The sequence below is a fragment of the Glossina fuscipes genome, unplaced genomic scaffold (assembly GCF_014805625.2).
Source record: "Glossina fuscipes isolate IAEA_lab_2018 unplaced genomic scaffold, Yale_Gfus_2 0, whole genome shotgun sequence".
Classification (NCBI taxonomy): Eukaryota; Metazoa; Arthropoda; class Insecta; order Diptera; family Glossinidae; genus Glossina; species Glossina fuscipes.
This window is the reverse complement of record NW_023998414.1, coordinates 14,473,857-14,495,018: the sequence shown is the minus strand read 5'-3', so window position 1 is coordinate 14,495,018 and position 21,162 is coordinate 14,473,857. Positions and strand designations below refer to the sequence as shown.

The 21,162-nt window shown below is 35.1% G+C and overlaps 1 protein-coding gene across 1 annotated transcript; it reads left to right on the top strand.

The window, feature by feature from the left end:
• Positions 1–2,232: 2,232 nt before the first annotated feature.
• On the top strand, positions 2,233–19,826 carry LOC119645377 (adenylate cyclase type 9). Its single transcript, XM_038045575.1, has 5 exons — positions 2,233–2,245; positions 14,294–14,571; positions 15,246–16,385; positions 16,448–16,548; positions 16,605–19,826. The coding sequence occupies exons 2-5, from the start codon at positions 14,324–14,326 to the stop codon at positions 19,673–19,675; spliced, it is 4,560 nt and encodes a 1,519-aa protein (XP_037901503.1). The 5' UTR covers positions 2,233–2,245; positions 14,294–14,323; the 3' UTR covers positions 19,676–19,826.
• Positions 19,827–21,162: the final 1,336 nt, after the last annotated feature.

Genomic DNA, 21,162 nt, shown 5'->3' with positions numbered 1-21,162 from the left:
GTTGTATGATACATAGCACCATCCTACTATCCATCATTGCCGGTAGGGATTCATCTCCCATCATCTGGAAATATGCCCAATGGCATCGCCACATCACAAACCACGCACACACAGTGAGTTGTTCTGAATGCAGTGACGCGTAATCGAACACTTGTGGATTCTTTCAGCTTCAATAGCGGCAATTTTGTATATTAACCAACCTACTAACACACTTCTAAATTCTCGTGATGAAATTGCAAGTAATACTGAGTACACTTGCAACCTTACCACAAAATGTATTTGAAAGCGGAAATTACTACTCTATCGCAGCCTGTGTAGCTGGCGCAAATTTGAATCTAAAAAAAAAAGAGAAAAAAGAAAAATAGTTACAACATATAAATATATATAAGATGTCGCAAAACTTACGCACGATTTGAATTTGTGGCCATTTGTGCGGTAAAGTGTTGACGACCACAGAAACAAAATTAAATTTCTAACAGTTTACAGTTAGTAAAAACGGAGCATTACACGAGAGGCTAAAGTGTATTCATTGTTGAACAATATTTCAAAAAAAAAATTTTGTCAACTAAATCATCTGATTTAATACTTCCAAGTTTTTATTATGTGATTATTTGAAGTTGAATGTGTAAGCAACTACCAAATCAAGGCAAGAAAGGGCAAAAGAAAGTGAATTTCAGAAATACGTACGTCCCTCGTCGAAGAAGCTACGTTTGACTTGGAAGTACGGCTTTCTCTAAAAAATGAATTCCAAGAAAAATGTGAGATTTTATTGCCTGAGCTCAGCTTATTCTCAAGCCTAAGCTGCCTGAACACATCAGTGTCAAGCAGCATTATACAAATATAACAACATATTATTTGACCTGAAAAAGTCAAAACAGTCGACTTTTTGTGGGAGCGTTCCGTTACCTACCTCTATTATATCGATACGCATAAGTTGAACTCTGTTTTGATTCTAAATCCAGCTTTAAATTCCAAGTACAAGCCCCCGTTAATAAAACGAAAACTTTGCTGGCAGTTATTTAGCTTGGGTCGTACGATCCTTATATTATTAGAAGATTATTTGCCGAGCATGTTAGGCCCGTTTTGGAGCATTTCGTCGCAGTATGGTCGCCGAACTAAAGGTATTACGTTGATTGAGATTGAGTCTGTGAAAAAAGTTTTTTGAAAGTTTGCTTTGCGAGGCTCGAGATGGAAGCCGGCAGTCCCATTGCCACTTTAAGTAACTAAGAGTCACCTTAAGCCTACATAAATAGCATGATTAGCGTAAGTAGCCGAGTAGGAAAGAATCGCGACCACCAAGTCGCTGCTTGCAGATTCAGATCTCAAGTGCGACAAAGCTTATTTTCGTTGTGACTATAATGAATGCCCACTAGACTACGATCGGCCGCCGATTTCTTTCTCTTGCTTGGCTTATTTTTGACCGTCATCAAATGATTGATCATATTTATGAGAAGAAAAACACATTGAGACTTGCAGAGTAGACGCACCTGGTTAACGCAACTGGTTTACTATAAAAATACCATCTTCTGAGGGCTATTTGCCGCCAGGATAACTGGGATTGAAGTGCTTTCCTATTTGCGATTGAATGTTACTTTATTTTAGTCATTTTAAATTAATTATAAACCATACATTGAATAAATAATAATAATAATAATATATCCAATGTATTTTTCCCAAACAGGGAGAAATTTTGGAATCGCTGATTTAGAATTCAACTGCTAATGAATGCATTTAAGTTTAGAATTATTTAGACTATTATGAATACAACAAAGTAGCATCTTTCTATTGTTTTGAGCGCTAAAAGAATTTCTGAGTAAAGATTTTCAAATCAGTCTCACGGAGTTAAGCAACAGCTTATCATCATCAACAGGAAAAACAAGAAAAAATATATAATAAATAAAATGTATATAAATAAATAAATAAATAAATAAATAAATAAATAAACAAGAAGATTCCTTCAAGAAGTATAAATTTGGTTTATTTATTGCATTGCAGTGCTGGAGAAATCCGCCCTTCTTTCCTTGCTCGTAGATATGCAAGTGCTTCAAATGTTTCCCATTTGCAAGTGTGTCATTTAAAAGAGAAGAAGTGTTTATTTATAAAATATGAATTTTTGTTTATTAAAAATAACGTCAAGTTAAACTGTCGCTCAGTTAATTTTTTCTTCTTATTAAACGTTTCTTCAAAAATAAAAAAAAATGATATTTTTCTTTAAATTTTTTACACATTACATGACTAAGAGCAAGTATGTACTTTATTTATTTTTATTATTGCATATAAAATAAAGCATCCTTAATAAATTTTTCTTTTTTTTTTCATCTGCCTGAGTGGTCGAGTAGGTAAGAGTCTCGACTAGCAGCTCAGTGGTCGTGGGTTCAAATCTCAAGTGCGTTAGAGTTTTTCATAACGCCGAAAGCATTAGAATGCTAGCCCTTTAAGACTTTAGTCTTAGAATTTATTCTCTGGCTAAATTAATAAAAACGATCATAATAATAATAATAATAATAAAAATAAATTTTAATATTTTCAATCAAATAAGAAAATTAGGAGAACTAGCTAAACTTTATTATCATCAAATTTGATTTGTGTTTAATTTTTGAAAGTCATTTTACATAGAACACCATTTACTTACGCAAGAGTTGAGACATTTAAAGAAATTTTTCCAATATGTTGATTATATGAATGTTGCTCCCATTGTTTCGGGAAATGTAATTAAGGCTCTTTAAGGCTTGTACTTGCAGCAGATCTTCGATTCAGTTCCCTACATGCAGTGTATGCAAGCGTCTTTTAAGAATTTACAACAGAAATGTGACTCGCTCATTAATTGCAGAACACATAGCAATCTCGTTCTCTTCCTTTTTTTAAGCGCCTTTAATCTGAATCTGGTTCGTTAGAAAGATTACTTAATTAGAGCAAAAATGTTTCAAGTTGAAAAAGAAACAAGGAACAAAGTTATATTCGATCGCGATCGAGTCTTTCATCATCACATCATCGCTTAATAATGAGCTGAAATATGTAGATTTTGCATGGACTCTGAAGCCTCTTTCTAGATGCTGTAAATGCTCATACGATTAAATTAGAGTAGCGGTTTTTCCATTTTTATGTATGTGATGTGGTGATGTGGTGAGGTGGGGGACCGCTCATGCCTTGCAAATGCCAATTATTTATCATTGTATCTGTTGTGGTTTATAGCGTTCAAAAAGGAGCAAAAACCCATTTTTTTTTTCGTTTCTTAAAAACATAGGCGGTGTCAGGACATGTTCTACTGTGGTTAGGTCCTTTGATCGATTTGCCAACAACTGCCAATTTTGGTGCCAAATTTGAATTTGATTTGCGCATTTATGCGACCAGGAAAATGTTTACGACAGACACTGCATAGACCGATAAATGAATGAACGAACTCAACTCTTAATGTTAATGTTATTACATCGACAAGGAGTTAAATCACTAAAGTTTTGCATTCGATAGGTTCCAGGGAGGATTACTTTCATATAGTTCATATGATTTCTTATGATTATTATGAATGTCTTTAGCTTATCTCTGCTTCGTAGAGTGACTAACGAATTAATCGAATAAAAATTACTTTAACCCTCTTTACGGAAGTAACTCTAGTAGGCATATTTCAAGAACTTACCTACGTATTTACTTATGCTTTGCTTAAATTATTTGAGTACCGCGTCGTACTGTTTATAGTGATGAAGAGCTAACTTTCAAAAATAACATTATTTATGCAGATTTTAGTTACTTCCTGGAGACATACAATGCATTGCACTCTACTTGGATAATTGGGAAAAAAGGGTTTTTTAAAGAATGTCTTTCTCGCCCTATTAATACAGTTTCAAACGGATTAATTTAGTCGCTATAGAATCTTCACATTTGATCCTCCCAACGGCAGCATTGACTTGACATTCTCATTAAGTGAAGTTAACTTTAAGCCTCACTTTCGTCTTTGTCGGCATTTTCATTTAATAACATTTAAACACATTATAAGCGCAGTTGCGTACATTTTAGACTTCATTTCGAATCGTCTTTATATATATATAAAGGATACAACTTAGTTCGGTCCGTTTGATCCGTGTGATCATAAATGCATTTATTTCAGAAGGAAATGAGAAATAAACGAACGATCGTTAGCTACTACTTCTTCCTACCTCTTAGTCAATTTTCGAATTCCATGCTTTTAGAGGGTATGCGCAAAAGCAGCCCTATTCGGGTATCGTCATAAAAATGAAAACACCGTTCCAACAAACAATAAATCACCGATTGAGACCCGCGTTTATTGCTAAGAACTAATGTACGCTGATGACACTGACGAATGCAGTACATTCCAGAAATGCAAATATATCCTGAGCGAATTGTGCTAAATGGCTTCAAATACCTTCATATTGAAAACTGAAGATATCGTAATTTTCGGCATCCCACGCCCCTATTTTGTCGAAATATCATCACTTGTTGGCAGCGTTCCCATGTAGAAGAAACCGTAAAACGTAATGCCGTTTTATTCTGCATCTTTCAGTACTATTTTCGACCCTCTATTGGTAAACGGACAGAACTAATTTGTGCTCGCGACAACTTTAATAATACACACACATAGAACAGTTTTCGTATTCGTTTGTCGTGAAATTAAATTAGAGTGAAAAATATGTAAGAAGTGCTTCTTTACGGAAACCATTAATATTTCCAAATGTTCTGTTGCCACATTTTAGTGTGTTTGCAACTATGTACGCATTCAGCTTGTATGCACACAGTTTTATGTTTATTGACCGTGAACGTGTACTACTTTCAAAGTAAATACATTTATTTTTTTTTTATTGTTCATCGCAGGGGTATATTAAATATGCCGAATGTTTAAAACAAATGGAAATATGCATCCAAGATGATATATATATATATATGTTCTCGTTGAGGAAGAGCCACGTATGCTCTGCCAGTCCATCTTTGCGTTTAATACGCACATATTATCTGAAATTTTTTCTAAGAGGAAAAGGAATCGTTTTAAATTTGTCAATCATGCCCTCGTCAGGTTAAATTCGAAAAACAACAAAATCGAACTACGAGCTTGTCACACAATTACAAAGTGAATGATTTACTAAGCATCCGTTCTCCCATTAATTTATGGCTTCATGGCTGCAGAGATTTTAGTTAACAATCAGTTTACAACTTTACTCTTAACTTGTTAAGTGTAAAAAAATTGTATTAATTTTTTTGATAATATTCTAATTTATTTAACACATACTTGTTACAAGGCTTAGTCGTTGCAATATTTAATGTAAGTTTCTGTTGTGGTTTCACCATTTATCGAGTAGCTTATACTTACTGCTGCGGTAGAAGTTTGGTGCTTTCGAGGGAAAATAGTTATCGAAACATTTTTGCACATCTTCAACTTTCGTGAATCCCCCCCCTCCCCACGATCAGCCGAATATAATGATATCGATCGCGGAAATCAGAAGGAGCCAGATTAAGATCGAACGAACATGCCGCAAAGGGAAGAGTTTCCCAGGTGAAATTATAGATTGAAGATTTACTTCGGTTGCTTTTGCTTCATGCACACGGGCGTTGCCATGGAAAAAAATTGCTTTTTGAGTACCTTTGTCAACAAATTATATTGTTTCCTCAAGCTAGTCACTTCGTTTGCTTAGCCGAGCTTGATATCATTTAGACGAAACAGTTTCACCACACTTCACAAGCTCGTAGTAGATTAATCTTTTTCTTCTTCTAAAATTCTTTTAAAATATTTCAGACTCGATAGCAAACTCGACTTTTCAACATCACATGAACTTGAACGGCATAAAACATTTAACATAACAACAATAAATAAATATTTGCGAAAATAAGAATGTTGCTGCACAAAGCTCATCGAAAGTTGAAGCTAAAGATGTTGTTCACATTAAAATACTTGCAAGAAATCGGACGTTTACCGTTAGCAAACGATGAAATAGAATTGTTTGGAAACAAACACAACAACAAATCCAATTTTATTTCATATATAAGCATTTAAAATACTATATATAAAGGTCTTCCCTTTTAAGTTATTGTAAATAGAAAAATGATTAGGTAATTGTGTGTTGCGCAGGAACTTAAAAGTAACTCCCCATCCCTCCAATTCTCTAGCATCTTTCTTTCTTTCGCAATGCACAAGAAAAGATCAACTTTCCTTGTAATTTTATCCTATATCTACGCAATAAAAATGGAAGGAACTCAACAACTATCACAGACAAATCTTCCTCCCTTTTACTTTCACCTATCCATTTCAATTCTTGTCTGCCTTATGATTACTTAACGAACATTGCGTCACTTATAATTTCTGCATTTTTATACACTACTACTACACTACTTGTGGTAGGGGTATATTAAGTCTATGCCGATCTATACGACATCCAGAAGACTATCTGACTCGATTCAAGCTTGTCTGTCCATTTGAATGTCTTTAACCTTGGGTTTAACCTACGGATGAAAACTTTGGAAATATTTCGATAAAATTTTGGACACAAATGTGCTTTCACCAAGCGCCGAACGCTATTAAAAATGATTCGGATCGGATCACTTTTTGGACCACTCCCCATACAATGCCTTATTTCGCTAAGTCGTTATAAGAAAAAATATTGTAATTTTTAGGAGGATATTTCATTATTAATTAAGCGAGGTGGGGTACGCTGTCTAAAGTTCGGCCTTGTTCGACTGTAGCGTTCTTAATTGTTTAGCATATAATTTTCATTGTAAATTGATTATTAAAATAGAATTTTTTTGTCAAAAACAACAACCTCTGTGACAACCCTTCAAATGCATCGAAATGCTAAGAAGAAGAATTGATTAAAAATGAAAAAATGAAATAGACCGATGAGAGTAATGTACTGCACAAGATGTAAGTGAAGAGAAGAGAAAGAAAAAAATTTACAGCCGTATTCTAGTGTTGTGATCGGTCACTACTCATTGTAGAACACAACGGGTTTGTTTGTCATAGATTTTGATTGACTCCGTATTAAAGGTGATATTTTTGGGAACAACGACCGCAATAACATTCTTCAATATCAACTACTTTATAAAGCAAGATTGTTAAATCGCGAAAGCCATATAGAAAGCAATATGCTTATGACTTATGACGAGGCTGCAATGTTACTCAGAATAGGGCAGACTAGATAATAAGTTCTGGTATTAATTGTAAAAGTATATGTGAACCAAATGTGTTTAATTTCTTTATATATATATATATGTGATTATGTTATATGTTATTTGTTATTTGTATTATGTTATATATATATATATATATATATATATATATATATATATTATATGATTTCAATCTCTTATCATATCATAATTTGACTGAGGACTAAAAACCCCGACAATACGGATGGACATATAAATTAGCTAAGCAGCAGCCGCCACATTTTTAAAGCTATCTTGATTACATAAATGGCCGCAATTTTATTTAGAAACCCAAGTGTCTGAACAAAAGTTAAATTTTAGAAGAGCTGACGAAATTTTAAACGACCCCTGGCTTTGCGGCTGTTTTATTTTGTCGTAAATAGTACTGTTGAGTGCTGCATACAATAGTGACTTCTTCATTTGAGAGCGCTGCCTTCTAAATATGCGCAACTGAATAGGTTATCACACCAAAGTGTGGTTATGTGCCGAAAAAGAAGCAATTTGCGGGAAAACTTACTGTTCCTGATTAAACCGAAGGTTTGTGCTGCCATATCCTTACGCGTGAAGAACAATGGATGCTTTACTACATATAAAGCCACACACATTACGTGTTCGTTGCGTGCAAAAGAGTTTAGTGAAAAGCTCAACAGAGCGTAATTGAACAAGCAGTGTATTCATTCGATTCGAAGTGTTTCAATAAAACGTTTTGAGTCTATTAAAGGCATAAAATATACGAGACTTGACAGAATTTACTCTACATAATAGAAAGATGACAAATAGGCAAAACGAAACAATTCTATTGCAATCGCTTTCCCAGCCAAGACATTAGTATTTTATTGGTTAACAAAATTTTTCCTTTTTTTTTTTTTGCTTAACAAATTCATTAATACATTCGCATTCGTGTGCATTAATGTATTTGAAAATGTATAATGAATAATTTTATGTATTTATTATTAAGCTTAATACTTTTTACAGACATATTTTTCAAATCTTAATAAAAATATGAAACCAATTATATGCACAAGAGACTGCAAATTGGAATTTATTCTGCATGTAATCAAATAAGTGAAGGAATTTAATTATACGATGGCTTGCTTGCTTATAATAGTTTTTTTCTTAATTTATATTATTATTTAAAAAGTGTTGAACAATGCAATCAATTAAGAAATGTCACGGTGGCGGAATTAACGTCGAGAGTGTGAAAGCAAAAAAATTGCATTAAACAGGATATGCACAGCATTCATATTTCCTCAATGTTTTCTCATCATGTTTTCAATTGCGTTCAGGCTAAATTTTGCTTAATGCACTATTCAAAAAGGGAGAAAGAGACGTTAGAAATAAAGCTTACACATACGCACTCCGTTTCACTACACATGCACATATGCATGTACATTGAATTTTTTAAAATCTATTCTTTCTGCCTTTTTCTTCTTGTTGTCTTTGGATTTAATTCTCATAAATCGTTTTCACCACTTATTAATATGTTCTCTCTCATCCGTCCAGGATACGTCAATTATATATGCTGTATATGTTATATGTGTAAAATGATTTTGAAAACTTGACTTTAATAGAGAAAATTAAAAATTTTAATAAACTTAAATGAAACTGAATCTATTCATGCACTTTTGAAAAGATTTCCATGCATTTAGGTGAAATCGTAATAATATCTTTGTAACCTTGACGATTATTATAAAAATGTAAATTAAAGCCTTTCATTTACTCTCCACAATTTCCGCAAAGACAATAAGGGCGAAAAAATAGTAAAAAAGAATCTTCGACCTTACCATTTACCGACTATTTTTTTTTTTTTTTTTTTTTGTTTTAAATTGTACAAAAAACTGGTGCCTCGTTGACTGCACATGGTATTCATTTACCAGTAAATATAATTGTCCATATATATGTGCGTGTGTGCGTGTGTGCGTGTGTGTGTGTGTGTGTGTGTGTGTGCGTGTGTGCGTGTATACCTTTTAACCGTTAACCAATGCAGTGGTATACAACGTCGCATATAATGTCACTAGGAGAACACAACATGCCATGTAAACAAGTGTAAATTTATAACTGAATATTTAAATTGTATGCATTGAGAAGTGATGACTGCGATAATGGCAAAAAGGCAAAAAAAAATACCAACTGAATACAACGTAAAACATGGTCACTTGTGCTTATATTATAATATATATTCATAGGAATGAATATGCTCAACAAGAGTTCAATGTGCAGTGCAATCGCAAATAAAACATTTATATGCGTGCGTTTGTTTCATGTAGACAACAACTTCATTTCCATGACAGTTAAAATGACAACAATTTTTTGCCTAAATATTTGTGTGCACACTTATCCCACAAACACGAACCCAAACACATGCACACACACGCACGCACGCACACACACGCATACAGACAAACACGCAAACATATATGCATACACATGTATATATATTTCATGTCTAAAAGTTAAAGTCCCAGAGCCAGAAGTTATCAGCGTTTAAACAAATAGATTGTGTTTTAATGCCTCTACTGACAAACCAGCCATAAGACTACCGTCAATATCATTTATTTTACGACTATTATTTGGTGCACACGTGAATTCGCTTATGTATGTATGGGTGTACGCGTTGCTACGTGTTTATGTTTTTGTGTGCGTTTGCAACCGTGTATACTTGTGTGTATTCATATACATGTATATACAGATATATGTTACCAAGTTTTCACATTGACCCAGTTTGCCTGTATTTGTATATACATGTACATGCAAGTATATTAAGTGTATGTAATATATTATATAATATGTAGAGTCTGTGTAATGTACTATAGAGCTTACAGAGAGAATACATTGTGTTTACGTTACGTTATATAGCGCTACTGCTATGAACTTTTTTCATTTTTATTTTCGCTTTTTTTTTTTTCTTTTATATTTGTTGGCTCTTGCCTGATGGCCTGTTCGTTCATTCATTCTGTTATTTTTTTACATTTTCTCTCTGGCAAGTTTGTTAGTTATTGTGGCAATTAGTTTCGTTGATTTGAAGGCTACTCTTGACAGGCTCATTACTACACGTGTGTGCATATTTTTAAATGATAACAACAACAACAACAACAACGAAAATTAGAATAGTTTGAGAAAATTATATAAGAACATTATTACAGTACGCATAATAGAGTTTAAAAGTTCTAGGACTAAAAATCATAAGGTCAGTGCGTATAATAATTATCTATATATATATATATATATATATATATATATTTATTTTCTTTTTTCTTTATGTCCCTTAGCTTCAGTTGTCCTCCGGGTGTTGCGGTGCTGAAAAGGGTTTAATATTAGTTTAATTTGGTTTAGTTAGATTTCACGCTTATTTCCTCTTACGACCAAAGACAATGATAAGAAGAAAATGAAAGCAAATTACCGAAGAAAACATGTTCGTAATTAATTGAAAAATAAATGGGAAGATGGCAATTAAAACTCAAGCGAGAAAGACTATGATGACTATGATGACGAATTTTAAGTATACAGCTCTCTCTCTCTCTCTCTCTCTTCCTCTTTTTACTCGTTAATTGAACTCAAGTTATATTGCAAGCCTGTTGATAGAAAACGAAACATAGACTTTTATAGCTATATATAATATCATGTGGCGTATGAGTGCCATATAAAAACAGAAGTAGAAATAATTTAATACAAAAACGTTAATCTTGGTCACATATACCATCCATCCATCGACTGAGATTATACATATTTGCATTTACCTTTACTTAATTGTAGGGCGGACCATAAAGGTGAGATTTAGGTAAGACGTATCTGCGAATTGCTTATTTTCTTCTTAGACATAGAAGAGGAGAACTACTTTTACATTCATTTCATCCCGTTGCTTATCAATTGTCTCGAGAAGGGGGCAGATGATTATACCTATCGTTTGTGGCATTCTGCAATGTTCCTCCAAGATTCCATAAATTTTTATTTTTAATTGGTGGCCTAGAAGTAGTAGATGAAAGGTTAGATCTAGGATGCAAAAGCTGTAAATTACAACCTATTGCAAACGTTAGTATATATATATATATATATATACTTACTGCTTACATGTATTTTGATTATTTGTTCACATGAAAAACAACCTGTGCAACGTGTGGGCGAGCGTTCTTATGTAAGACGATGACTTTGTGCCTGTTAGCGACTGTTGCTGGACTGTTTTGCTACAATACACCGTTCAATTTGTTCAATTGACGTCGGAAGACATCTGCAGTAACAAATTCAATCAGTTTTACCAGCCCGCAATATACTACATATTGCTGATCCCACCATTTGCAGAGCAAAACTTTATGGCGATTAAGATTCCGCTTTTGTGTCGATGTGGACGGTTCGTCCGGACTAACCCATGACTTATTGCAGTTGGGCGTGTCGTAATAGATCCACCTTGCATTGCCAGTTACAATGCGCTCTACGCCCAAGTACGGTTAAGCCGCACTGATATTTGGGTCCGCGACCAGCGATTTGGTTACCGTATCGCTTACCTATCTGGTCATGCGACAGCCCAACTGAAACCGGCCGCAGTTGGCACTGGCTAAAAGCAATCGGTAAAAAATCCTGCCACGGTAGTCTCTACGATTACCTCTACCACAGAGTACGTTCGTCTATGTGCCATAAACAGAAAGACGTAGTAAGCAGTAGACATCAGCCCTCTCTTCGAGCACATTGCATAGCGACAAGGAACAGTTGCACAAAATCAAATGTATATGTGTTTATTATTAAAATTGAAAAATAACTTTCACCATGTACAGACATACGAACAAGAGGAAAATAGCAAATCACTGATGGTTAGACAAAAACTATGCCAACAGGTCAACATCTAAGCAATATTATTAAAGTCAGTAAATATTTTTCATAAAACTTTAGTTTTTTAAAGGCGTAACGTGTACGGATGTATAAACGGAGTGAACCAAAGTCTCTCAAAATTCCGTCACAAATTATATTACTACATATCTTTTAGGCGCGAAAGTCTGGCATAAGAGGACAAAGCACTGCAATTTGTGTTTAAAGTAGGCAGGAACAAATTCACTTTCCGCAAAATAATTGTTCTTTGAAAATTTTGAGTTATCTCTCATACGCTTCAACAGGAATATTTGCAGCTGGAACATTGAACCTTGATGTCTTGCCAGTTTGAGTGCCACCTTCTCTAGTGCGCCAGCGGAAGTAGACGTTTAGAAAGTATTTATATGCAATCAAAAGCATTTCTATACCCATGTAGTGTAGCTTCGTCAAGTTAACCTTCAAGTAGACATGAAGCTTTGATTGCTTTTACTAAAATATGAAAAGTTTGGAACTAAGTTTTTGGGCTTTTTTCTGCCTTTTTGCAACATATAAACTGTGAAACGTGAGATTCTGTCTCTGACAGATGCAGGAAAAGAAGCATTGCCGACCCAAGAATTATCGAGGAAACGGAACGAAAAGTAATATTTGAACTTGAAAGGATAGTTTTATGATCCTGGAATTGCCTAATAACGGAAATAAAAGACAACAAATTATTCATGATAAGAGAACATGTTTCTCATACATTTAAAAAGGGCACGCAGCATAACTGAAGTAACTTTAATTTTTTTTTTTAACTACATTCTGTGAGGAACCACACAATTTTTGTGATAGACATTTTCTACTAATGAAAAAATGCCCTTTTTGCCTCCTATGCAAAATTGGATTTCCGTTAGGCCCCTTTATTACTATTTTTCAAGCCGTATAAAAATTGTATAGCTTAAATTTTCTAACAACTTTGTTAATGGTATTGCATTTCTTGTTTTATTTATTTTCTTTTCTTTTACATAATTACTTCAATCGATATAAGTTTCATTCATTGATGATAAGGAAATTGTAAGAAAAATTGAATAAAGCCAAACGTGCTGCATAAGCATCAAACATCTTAATAAAAAAAATTTATGTTCGGCTTAGATACCGAACATTCGTCTTGAATCACTGCTGTTACACTTGGTCTAAATGAGGTCTCAAATAACCTCAATAACAGTTTCGAAAAAACGAAAATACAGAATTTTATGTAGATTCAATAGTTTGACAATCATTACCAAAGTTTGGAAATGTCTTACTTTTCCAATACCATTTGCAAAAAGAAGAGGGTCTGTACGCTTAACGTCCGCAATTGCCTTGAAAGCTTAATCAGACCAGGTCTGCAGATCCATTAAGTAATTTACGAGTGATTTCCCGTACCCTCCAGCGTGCAAGACAATCCGGCAAGTGAGAGCGCTTATACCAAGACGATCTCCCCACTTGGCAAGCCGGGGCCTATCATGCATCTCTAATTATTTAATGCCACGCAGCCGCGACTACCCCCCGAATGGCGGCACTCAGCAGTCAGGCCTCACGTGGTGTGTCCACCGGAGTGTCTTCCAACACTACCGCTCCTGCTTAATAATGACAAAACACATGTGGTATTAAAGTGAGTGGGCAGGCTGATGCCTGTGGATCGCATAGTCTTTTCTTATAGTGCCTTAGGGTTCCCGGCACTAAGCGTGTCAGAGTTACGGATATACTCTAACTTTTAAATTATCCACACTTCCTGGGCGAAGTGTGGGTCCAGCTAATACCCACTTGGATTTTTAATGCATAAGGAAAAGATATCAACCCAGCTTACATCCGGCAACAACTCACACTCACAACTCGAACTACGAACTTCTCTGGCCCCCCTTAATAACTCACAGACCTGTTTTTTAAACCTTGGGCTTCTATTGCAGCTGAATTTTTACTAGATGGGGCTTTCGCCGCCGGGAAGCAAAAAGGACGAAAAATATGCTATTTGTCTGATATGATGTATGCAAGACCAAATCCATTTTACCAACATAAGCTTTACTCATATCCGTGGCTCCGGGTTTTCGTGTATCTGACATCTGTTAGTTGTTTTAAGCAGACTTAATCTTTATCATACTTTTATTGTTAATAGTTAACATCAAATTTACAATTGAAATGTTTAATATTCTAACTCGGTACGAGCGATCGTAAGAATTTCAATAGGCAAGAGAATGAATGGAGATGGTTTTAGTTTACGAATTTTTTTCTGAAAATGATAATGTTATCTATCTATCATATTATCATTATTTTATATTGTATGTAAGAATTTTACTAATATTGATAAAATGCATTTTGCTTTCATTCATAGCTACGCCGACAATCAGTTAGTTTTACGGCGATGCCACCTGGTGTCTTAGCCGATGATAGCCGTGCCAATTCCACCGATGACATACAAATTGCTCTCGCACCACACATACAATCGTATTTAAGTCAAACGGGTCGCCGTCATTCCTGTTGTAGCGTCATGTTACCGGTGGCATTTGAGCGAGCCGCCTCTAGTTCATGGCTGGATCCGAAATTTGATTCGCCCGTGCTAGAGGGACAATTTAAAACTAGTGTTTTTCCACATATACGCATGAGATATAGGTAAATAAATATAATTAATAATCAAAAAAAAAAAAAAAAAAAAAATGAAATTTTCATATAAAATGTAAATATCATATAACACATCCCAATGTTTAACGTGAAGGTAATGAAAGCCCTACGATATAAGAATTGAGGATATATAAACATATGTTTCATTAAACAAAATCCCGAATCTCTTCTTCCAGAATGCTATAAAATATGAATATTTTTTGTTTACATTTTCTGTTTACTGCTACAATAAAAGAAATCAAAATCACAAGTCGACCAATTTACTCGTCTGCCAGCCAGTTTAACTTAGCCATTGCCATAATTATATTGTCAAAGTTGTTGAGTTATTTGAAAGTAAGTAAAAGTTTCCTTCCAGCCACAAATTGTGGCATAATAAAAATGCCTTTGACAATGAATTCTTACGAATAACGTTATTTCTTACACTTAAAAACTTTCATAATGTACCAATAATTCAATTGTCAATTCGTCATTGACTTACCTATATATATAGCTATATATATATATATATATATAAATATATGTATTATGAAAGTGAATTCACTAAAGGCCATCTAAAGATTGATTATTCAACACACTTTTATGCATACATATATATTGAAACGATTTATTGAAATACAATTATTGACAATTGTGTAATTCGGTGAAATTTTTCCTTATCTTTTCAGATTTAGTCTTTACTACATTTTACTATGTTCGATAGTTTGGTTTCTTTATTTTCTGATAGATGGTGGTTCTGAGGTTTTATGGCGTCCTATCTCAAGTTCCTTTTCCCTGTTGTCGCTATTTATCATTATGGCGATGTGTTTTACTCATTGGGATATATATCGAGCTCATCACGTAGCCACATCGGCTACAACAGCTGCCATTTTATGTGCTGCCTCATTAATTTTTCTTACCTGCACTAAAAGAGCTTTCAGTCCTTTGGGTCATTTTGCCATATGTTTAGAGATCGTTTTACTTATTTACACAGCTCTACCTATGAAATTATGGCTGAGTGCTTCAATTGCTGTCACTTATACGGTGTTATTTGAGATTGTTACTCACGTGGTAGTAGCCAATCATGCTGTTCATGGCCATGCCTCCGAATTCAGTTACAAAATACTAACATTACGAATTTTATGCCATTTATGCGTACATTTGGTGGGTTTGCACGTTTTAATTATGAATTTAGTGCGCATGCGCGGCACCTTCATGAAAGTTGGGCAAAACCTACTGGTGCGCCGTCAACTGGAAATGGAAAAGCAACTTAAAGAGAAAATGATCCATTCGGTAATGCCTCCAAAAGTGGCTGATATGCTATTAAATGAGGGTGGAATTGATGGTAGTAATGAATGTGCGTTGAGGCGCGAATCGCATATGAAGCCTCGAGCCTCGAATGACGTCAAATCTCTGTTTCGGCCATTTCATATGCACAGCATGGAAAATGTAAGCATTCTTTTCGCTGATATTGTGGGCTTCACCCGAATGTCATCGACTAAAACTGCTGAGCAGTTGGTTGAAATTTTGAATGATCTCTTTGAACGTTTCGATGACTTGTGCACCTTGAATGGCTGCGAGAAGATTTCAACATTAGGCGATTGTTATTATTGTGTATCTGGATGCCCAGAACCAAGGCCTGATCATGCTGTGTGCTGCGTTGAAATGGGCTTGGGAATGATAGACGCTATGCGTTGCTTTGATGCTCAAAGACATGAAGGTGTGAAAATGCGTGTAGGAGTTCATACTGGTACAGTGCTATGTGGTATTGTAGGGACTAGACGGGTCAAATTTGATGTTTGGAGTAACGATGTTACCTTAGCCAATAAGTAAATACACATAATATTTTTTCATCCTAAAATCAACTAGATATAATATATTTTAATCGCAGAATGGAATCATCTGGCAAACCAGAGCAGGTTCACATATCAGAAGAGACTGCTAGTTTTTTAGGAGAGGCGTACTTCTTAGAAGAAGGCGAAGAGGTCTTCGGTACTTTTAATTGATTTATAATTTTTAAGAAGACTAAATTATTTCTATAATTTCAGGACATCGTACTTATTTTGTGGTAGGTCGACGAAAAGATGCATCGCGAGCGAACAGTATAAGTCCCAGTATACAAGCCAATTCATCAAATAGCCACTTGCTCTTGCCCGGTTTACCCGGTCAACCCATGTCCTTATCGCAGAGTGCTACTAATATATCTGTAATTCAGCCAAATGTTCCTCCAGCATCCCCAGTGGGCCAATTATCATCTTCTTTGAATCCTTCTCCGGTACTCTCTCTAAGGCCAAGACTTACTTCGCTAAGCATGAAAATACGCAAAAAATCGCAAACGAAAGAGCCTGATATAGAGCGGGGTATTACACATCCTGCAGTTTCAGGCGTACCACCAGTGATTGTAATGCGTGAACGACCAAAGATTATTATAACCACAAAAAGTTTACCGGAGAGTTTAGATAAAGAGCAAATAGATGGCGAAGAACCGATCAATGATGACATTATTATTGGTAACGGCACAAGTAAATCTCATGCTGCCGTTACACCCATACGACCTAAAATACGTCTAAAAGTTTGGAAAGTTCCTAAATTTCTTAAAAAGCTCGAAGATATAACAAAACCGGCAGAAAAGTCTCATAACCCAGAGGTCAGTATCAGTCTTATGAATGCTTCTCCTACGAAACCGATCAATAATATCGAAGAGACAGTAGCATTTATTGAACCCAATAATCAACAACTTCCGGCAGCAGTAGAGATAAACAAACCGAATCCGAATATGCTAGAAATTCCGCAGAAACCCGGAACGCATAATGTTGGCTGCACAACTATTGCAAATGCGAACCGTTCTCCTGATAACAGCTCTTGCTCGCCAGGCCAATATTCTATGTTTGATGACGTTATTGACATACGCTCATACATAAGTCAATCGCGTAGTGATATTTCGCCATTTGGTCGTTCCGGCAGTTCTAGATCAAAATGTGGCTACAGTGGACCATCTGAATCTTCACCAGTACCTAGACAAAGAGCTTTTACTCTCAATGCAAGTCGCGTTGAATCTTTACCTGCCAATCAGTCAACAACAGTGCCAGACACAGTTACACCTCTTCAACCAACGCATTCTCGTAATTCAAGCATATGGCCTGATGGTCTAAGCATTTGCCCATCAGCCACTTCACGAAAAGATTCGGGCATCAAGAGCAATTCACGAAGATCCTCTATACAACAACAAATTTATGCACTCAATCAAACCACCACTATAAGTCAACATCGAGTTTCAGGGTATTTTACCAGCTCAACATCGAGTATATCTAATCTAGGTGAAGCTGCTGTATTGCCACATGTACCTCTTCCTCCAATACCTCAGCCAACACCGCAAGTGGCCGATCCTTTAGCTGCTTGTCTACAGCAGTTGCGCAAACAATCTGATCTGCAACTTATTAGATGCGTACGAGACAATGCGAAGTCTCAGCGAAGTTATCTAGTCAAACCACCGCTTAAGAAATTTAGCCTTTACTTCAAATCCCGCCAAATGGAAAGAGACTTTCGCTCTAAAGCTCATCGATTCGGTAATGAAAATGAAACAGAAGGTCCACCCACGTTGGCTACACCTCGCTACAACACATACATCGATATATTTGTTGGTCTCGCTGTGTACCTTTGCATATCCATCTCTCTCTTTTTGATGACTCCGAGCACTGTCACGCCCAGTTTTCGTCTATGGGTTTCGCTTTTCACATGTTTTACAGCCATCCAAACATTCGCTTTATTTCTATTTACACGACAAATGTGTCGACGACATTCTGCACAAGCACGAAGCAAAGCTAACAATTCCGTATCGTGTGCCGATCGTTTATTTGAATCCATCTCCAGCTGGTATCCTTGGCACATATGCCTGGCCGTACTTATGGCCATGCCGGTCATTTTAATAATAGCAAACTTCCTGTTACTTGACTTAAATCAATTAGAAGCTTTTGAATACCATTATGGCTTTCTTATCTTTGTTTGCATAGTGCACTTTTGCAATTTCACTCAACTTAATTGTTGGATGCGCAACATATTGGCATTCTTGGCAGCTCTCTGTTTCGTCGCGATTGCTGTATCTCAACTGGTAGTCTATTCGAATCGTTCCGATGCAACTGAAGAATCTGCAATCTTGAATTCAACTAAGACACCGATAACATCACGAGAAATTGCCACATTTCTTATAGAGGAAATTAAATGGTTCCACGACTATCATGTTGAAATCTATTTGGATTTATTTTTAATTCTAGTGCTTGTTTGGTTTTTGAATCGGGAATTTGAAATCGGTTATCGTCTGACTTTTTACGGTAACGCGGTGGCCAACCAAGACAAAATCCGAGTACAAAATATGAAAAATCAAGCGGATATGCTATTACATAATATTATACCGAAACATGTTGCCGAACAATTGAAAAATACCGCCAAATATTCGGAAAATCATCATAACGTTGCTATCATTTTCGCCTCGATTGTTAACTTTAACGAAATGTACGATGAAAGTTATTTGGGTGGCAAAGAGTATTTACGTGTTCTTAATGAATTGATAGGCGATTTCGATGAATTGCTATCACGACCCGAATTCAAATGTGTTGAAAAAATTAAAACCATTGGTTCAACATTTATGGCCGCTAGTGGCCTAGATCCCTCTTATCGGGGTGAAAGTAACGAACATATTCATGCTTTAATGGAATTCTCCATAGCAATGCAAGATGTTGTAGATGCATTCAACAAAGATCTATTAGAATTTAATTTAATCTTACGCATCGGCTTTAATGTGGGTGATGTAACGGCTGGCGTCATAGGCACCAGTAAACTTCACTATGACATTTGGGGTGATGCAGTTAATGTCGCCTCACGTATGGACTCGACAGGTGTAGCGAATCGTATACAAATCGGTAAAGAATGTTTCAATTTTCTAGACACAAAGTATCAATTTGAGCCTAGGGGCAGTGTCTATGTTAAAGGTAAAGATAATATGGAAGTATATTTGTTTACGCTCAGAAAGCCCGATTTGTTAGGCGACGATGAAGAGACCGACGAGCATAGAAATTCCTTAGTTGAAAATTTCAACCACAAACAAAATGGTTTATTGGGTTAACAACTAAAACACATGAAAATAGCACATCAACCAGAATTCGTCAAATAAATGTGTTGATAGTTTTCTTTAAAGACGCTCAAAAAAGAGAAGTTCTTGTTTTTGTTTAATATATTTTGCCAAAGGATTAAGAAAAGCAAAAAAAAAACAAAAAAAAACCGGAAAAATTTTTAATAAGCTTAAATTTAAAATTAAGGCTAAAATTTGTTAAAAATTAGTCTCTCCATTGTGATTAAGTATAAATGTTTTCCAAAATGAATGACTGAGACGATAGGAAAGGAAATAGAATCCAGTAACAATCTTAGTTTTAGAGAAAGGCAAACAAGGTTTCATTGCATTTATCCAGAAAAGCACATTTATTGTATTGTTATGGACCAGAAATCACATAGTATAACAACAACAACAACAACAACAACAGTTAACCTCACACTTTTTAAAGCCAACCTTTTTGAGTATCCACTGCTTGCCATACAGTGTACCTATGTATGTACTTTAAGTTTACCTGAAAGTTATACTTTTTACGCAGTACCTATTATTAAAAAAAAAAAAAGTTAAAAAAAATTTAAAAAAATAAATAAATATTAAAAACTAACAACAACAACAAAAAAGGAAATATAAAAACTTTGACAGCATAGCTAAGAAGGGACGGGAACATTTACCTTACACGGACTTAACATTTTAAGTACGTTCGAGCGCCCCTCTTCCCAAAGATGACCGAATAAAGATTTTAATATAATTAATTTCACGAAACTACATTGAACTTCTACCATAAAGTCCAGATAATTTTTCCTGCAATGGAAAATGATTGTAATTTGTTATTTCTTTCTCGTTTTTTTTTTTTTTTTAATCGCATATACCAAGCACTTACAAAATCTGTCTGTATTAGAATATCTAAGAAACGCACTACTAAAAATTGTTGCGTATTTTAAAAAGACAACAAATAATGTAAACGTTTAAAAGTCTAGCAAGAAAATTTTTATAAAGAAAGCCTGTCAGGGATTAAATTAGCAAAAGAGAGCAAATCATATACGTTTTACGATAAATCTCTTTGTTACCCACCATCATCGCGAAACTAGAATGTCAAAAATTAAGGACGCGAGCCAATCGATAAAGCGGAACTCCGGGAAATAGTTGTGCCGATTATTACTTCTTGTGTTGCGTGCAGGCAATCAAATGAATGCCACAATCGAGAGTTATAAATCCTATATATATATATATATGTGTGTGTGTGTATCGTTCACATCATTTGACGCATTATCGAAATTTACAGAATTTAGGGAACTTTCATCTCCTGTATCCTGTGATGGTGAGTCAAAGGCAGAAAAATTCGACAAAGAGAACTAAGTATTGATTTCTGGACCTTTGTGAAAGTAATTATCCGTATAATAATTAAAAATAAAATTTTGTAAAAATGAATGTTTTCTTTTTTTAAGTGTCTGTAATCATTATATATTCGCGCACATATTTGCTTCATGCCCTTTATATATAGG

Coding starts and splice junctions, on each gene's coding strand:
- LOC119645377 (XM_038045575.1), top strand. CDS start 14,324: ATGCCACCTGGTGTCTTAGCCGATGATAGCCGTGCCAATTCCACCGAT. Junction 14,572..15,245: donor CATATACGCATGAGATATAG/GTAAATAAATAT, acceptor TTATCTTTTCAG/ATTTAGTCTTTACTACATTT. Junction 16,549..16,604: donor AGAAGGCGAAGAGGTCTTCG/GTACTTTTAATT, acceptor CTATAATTTCAG/GACATCGTACTTATTTTGTG.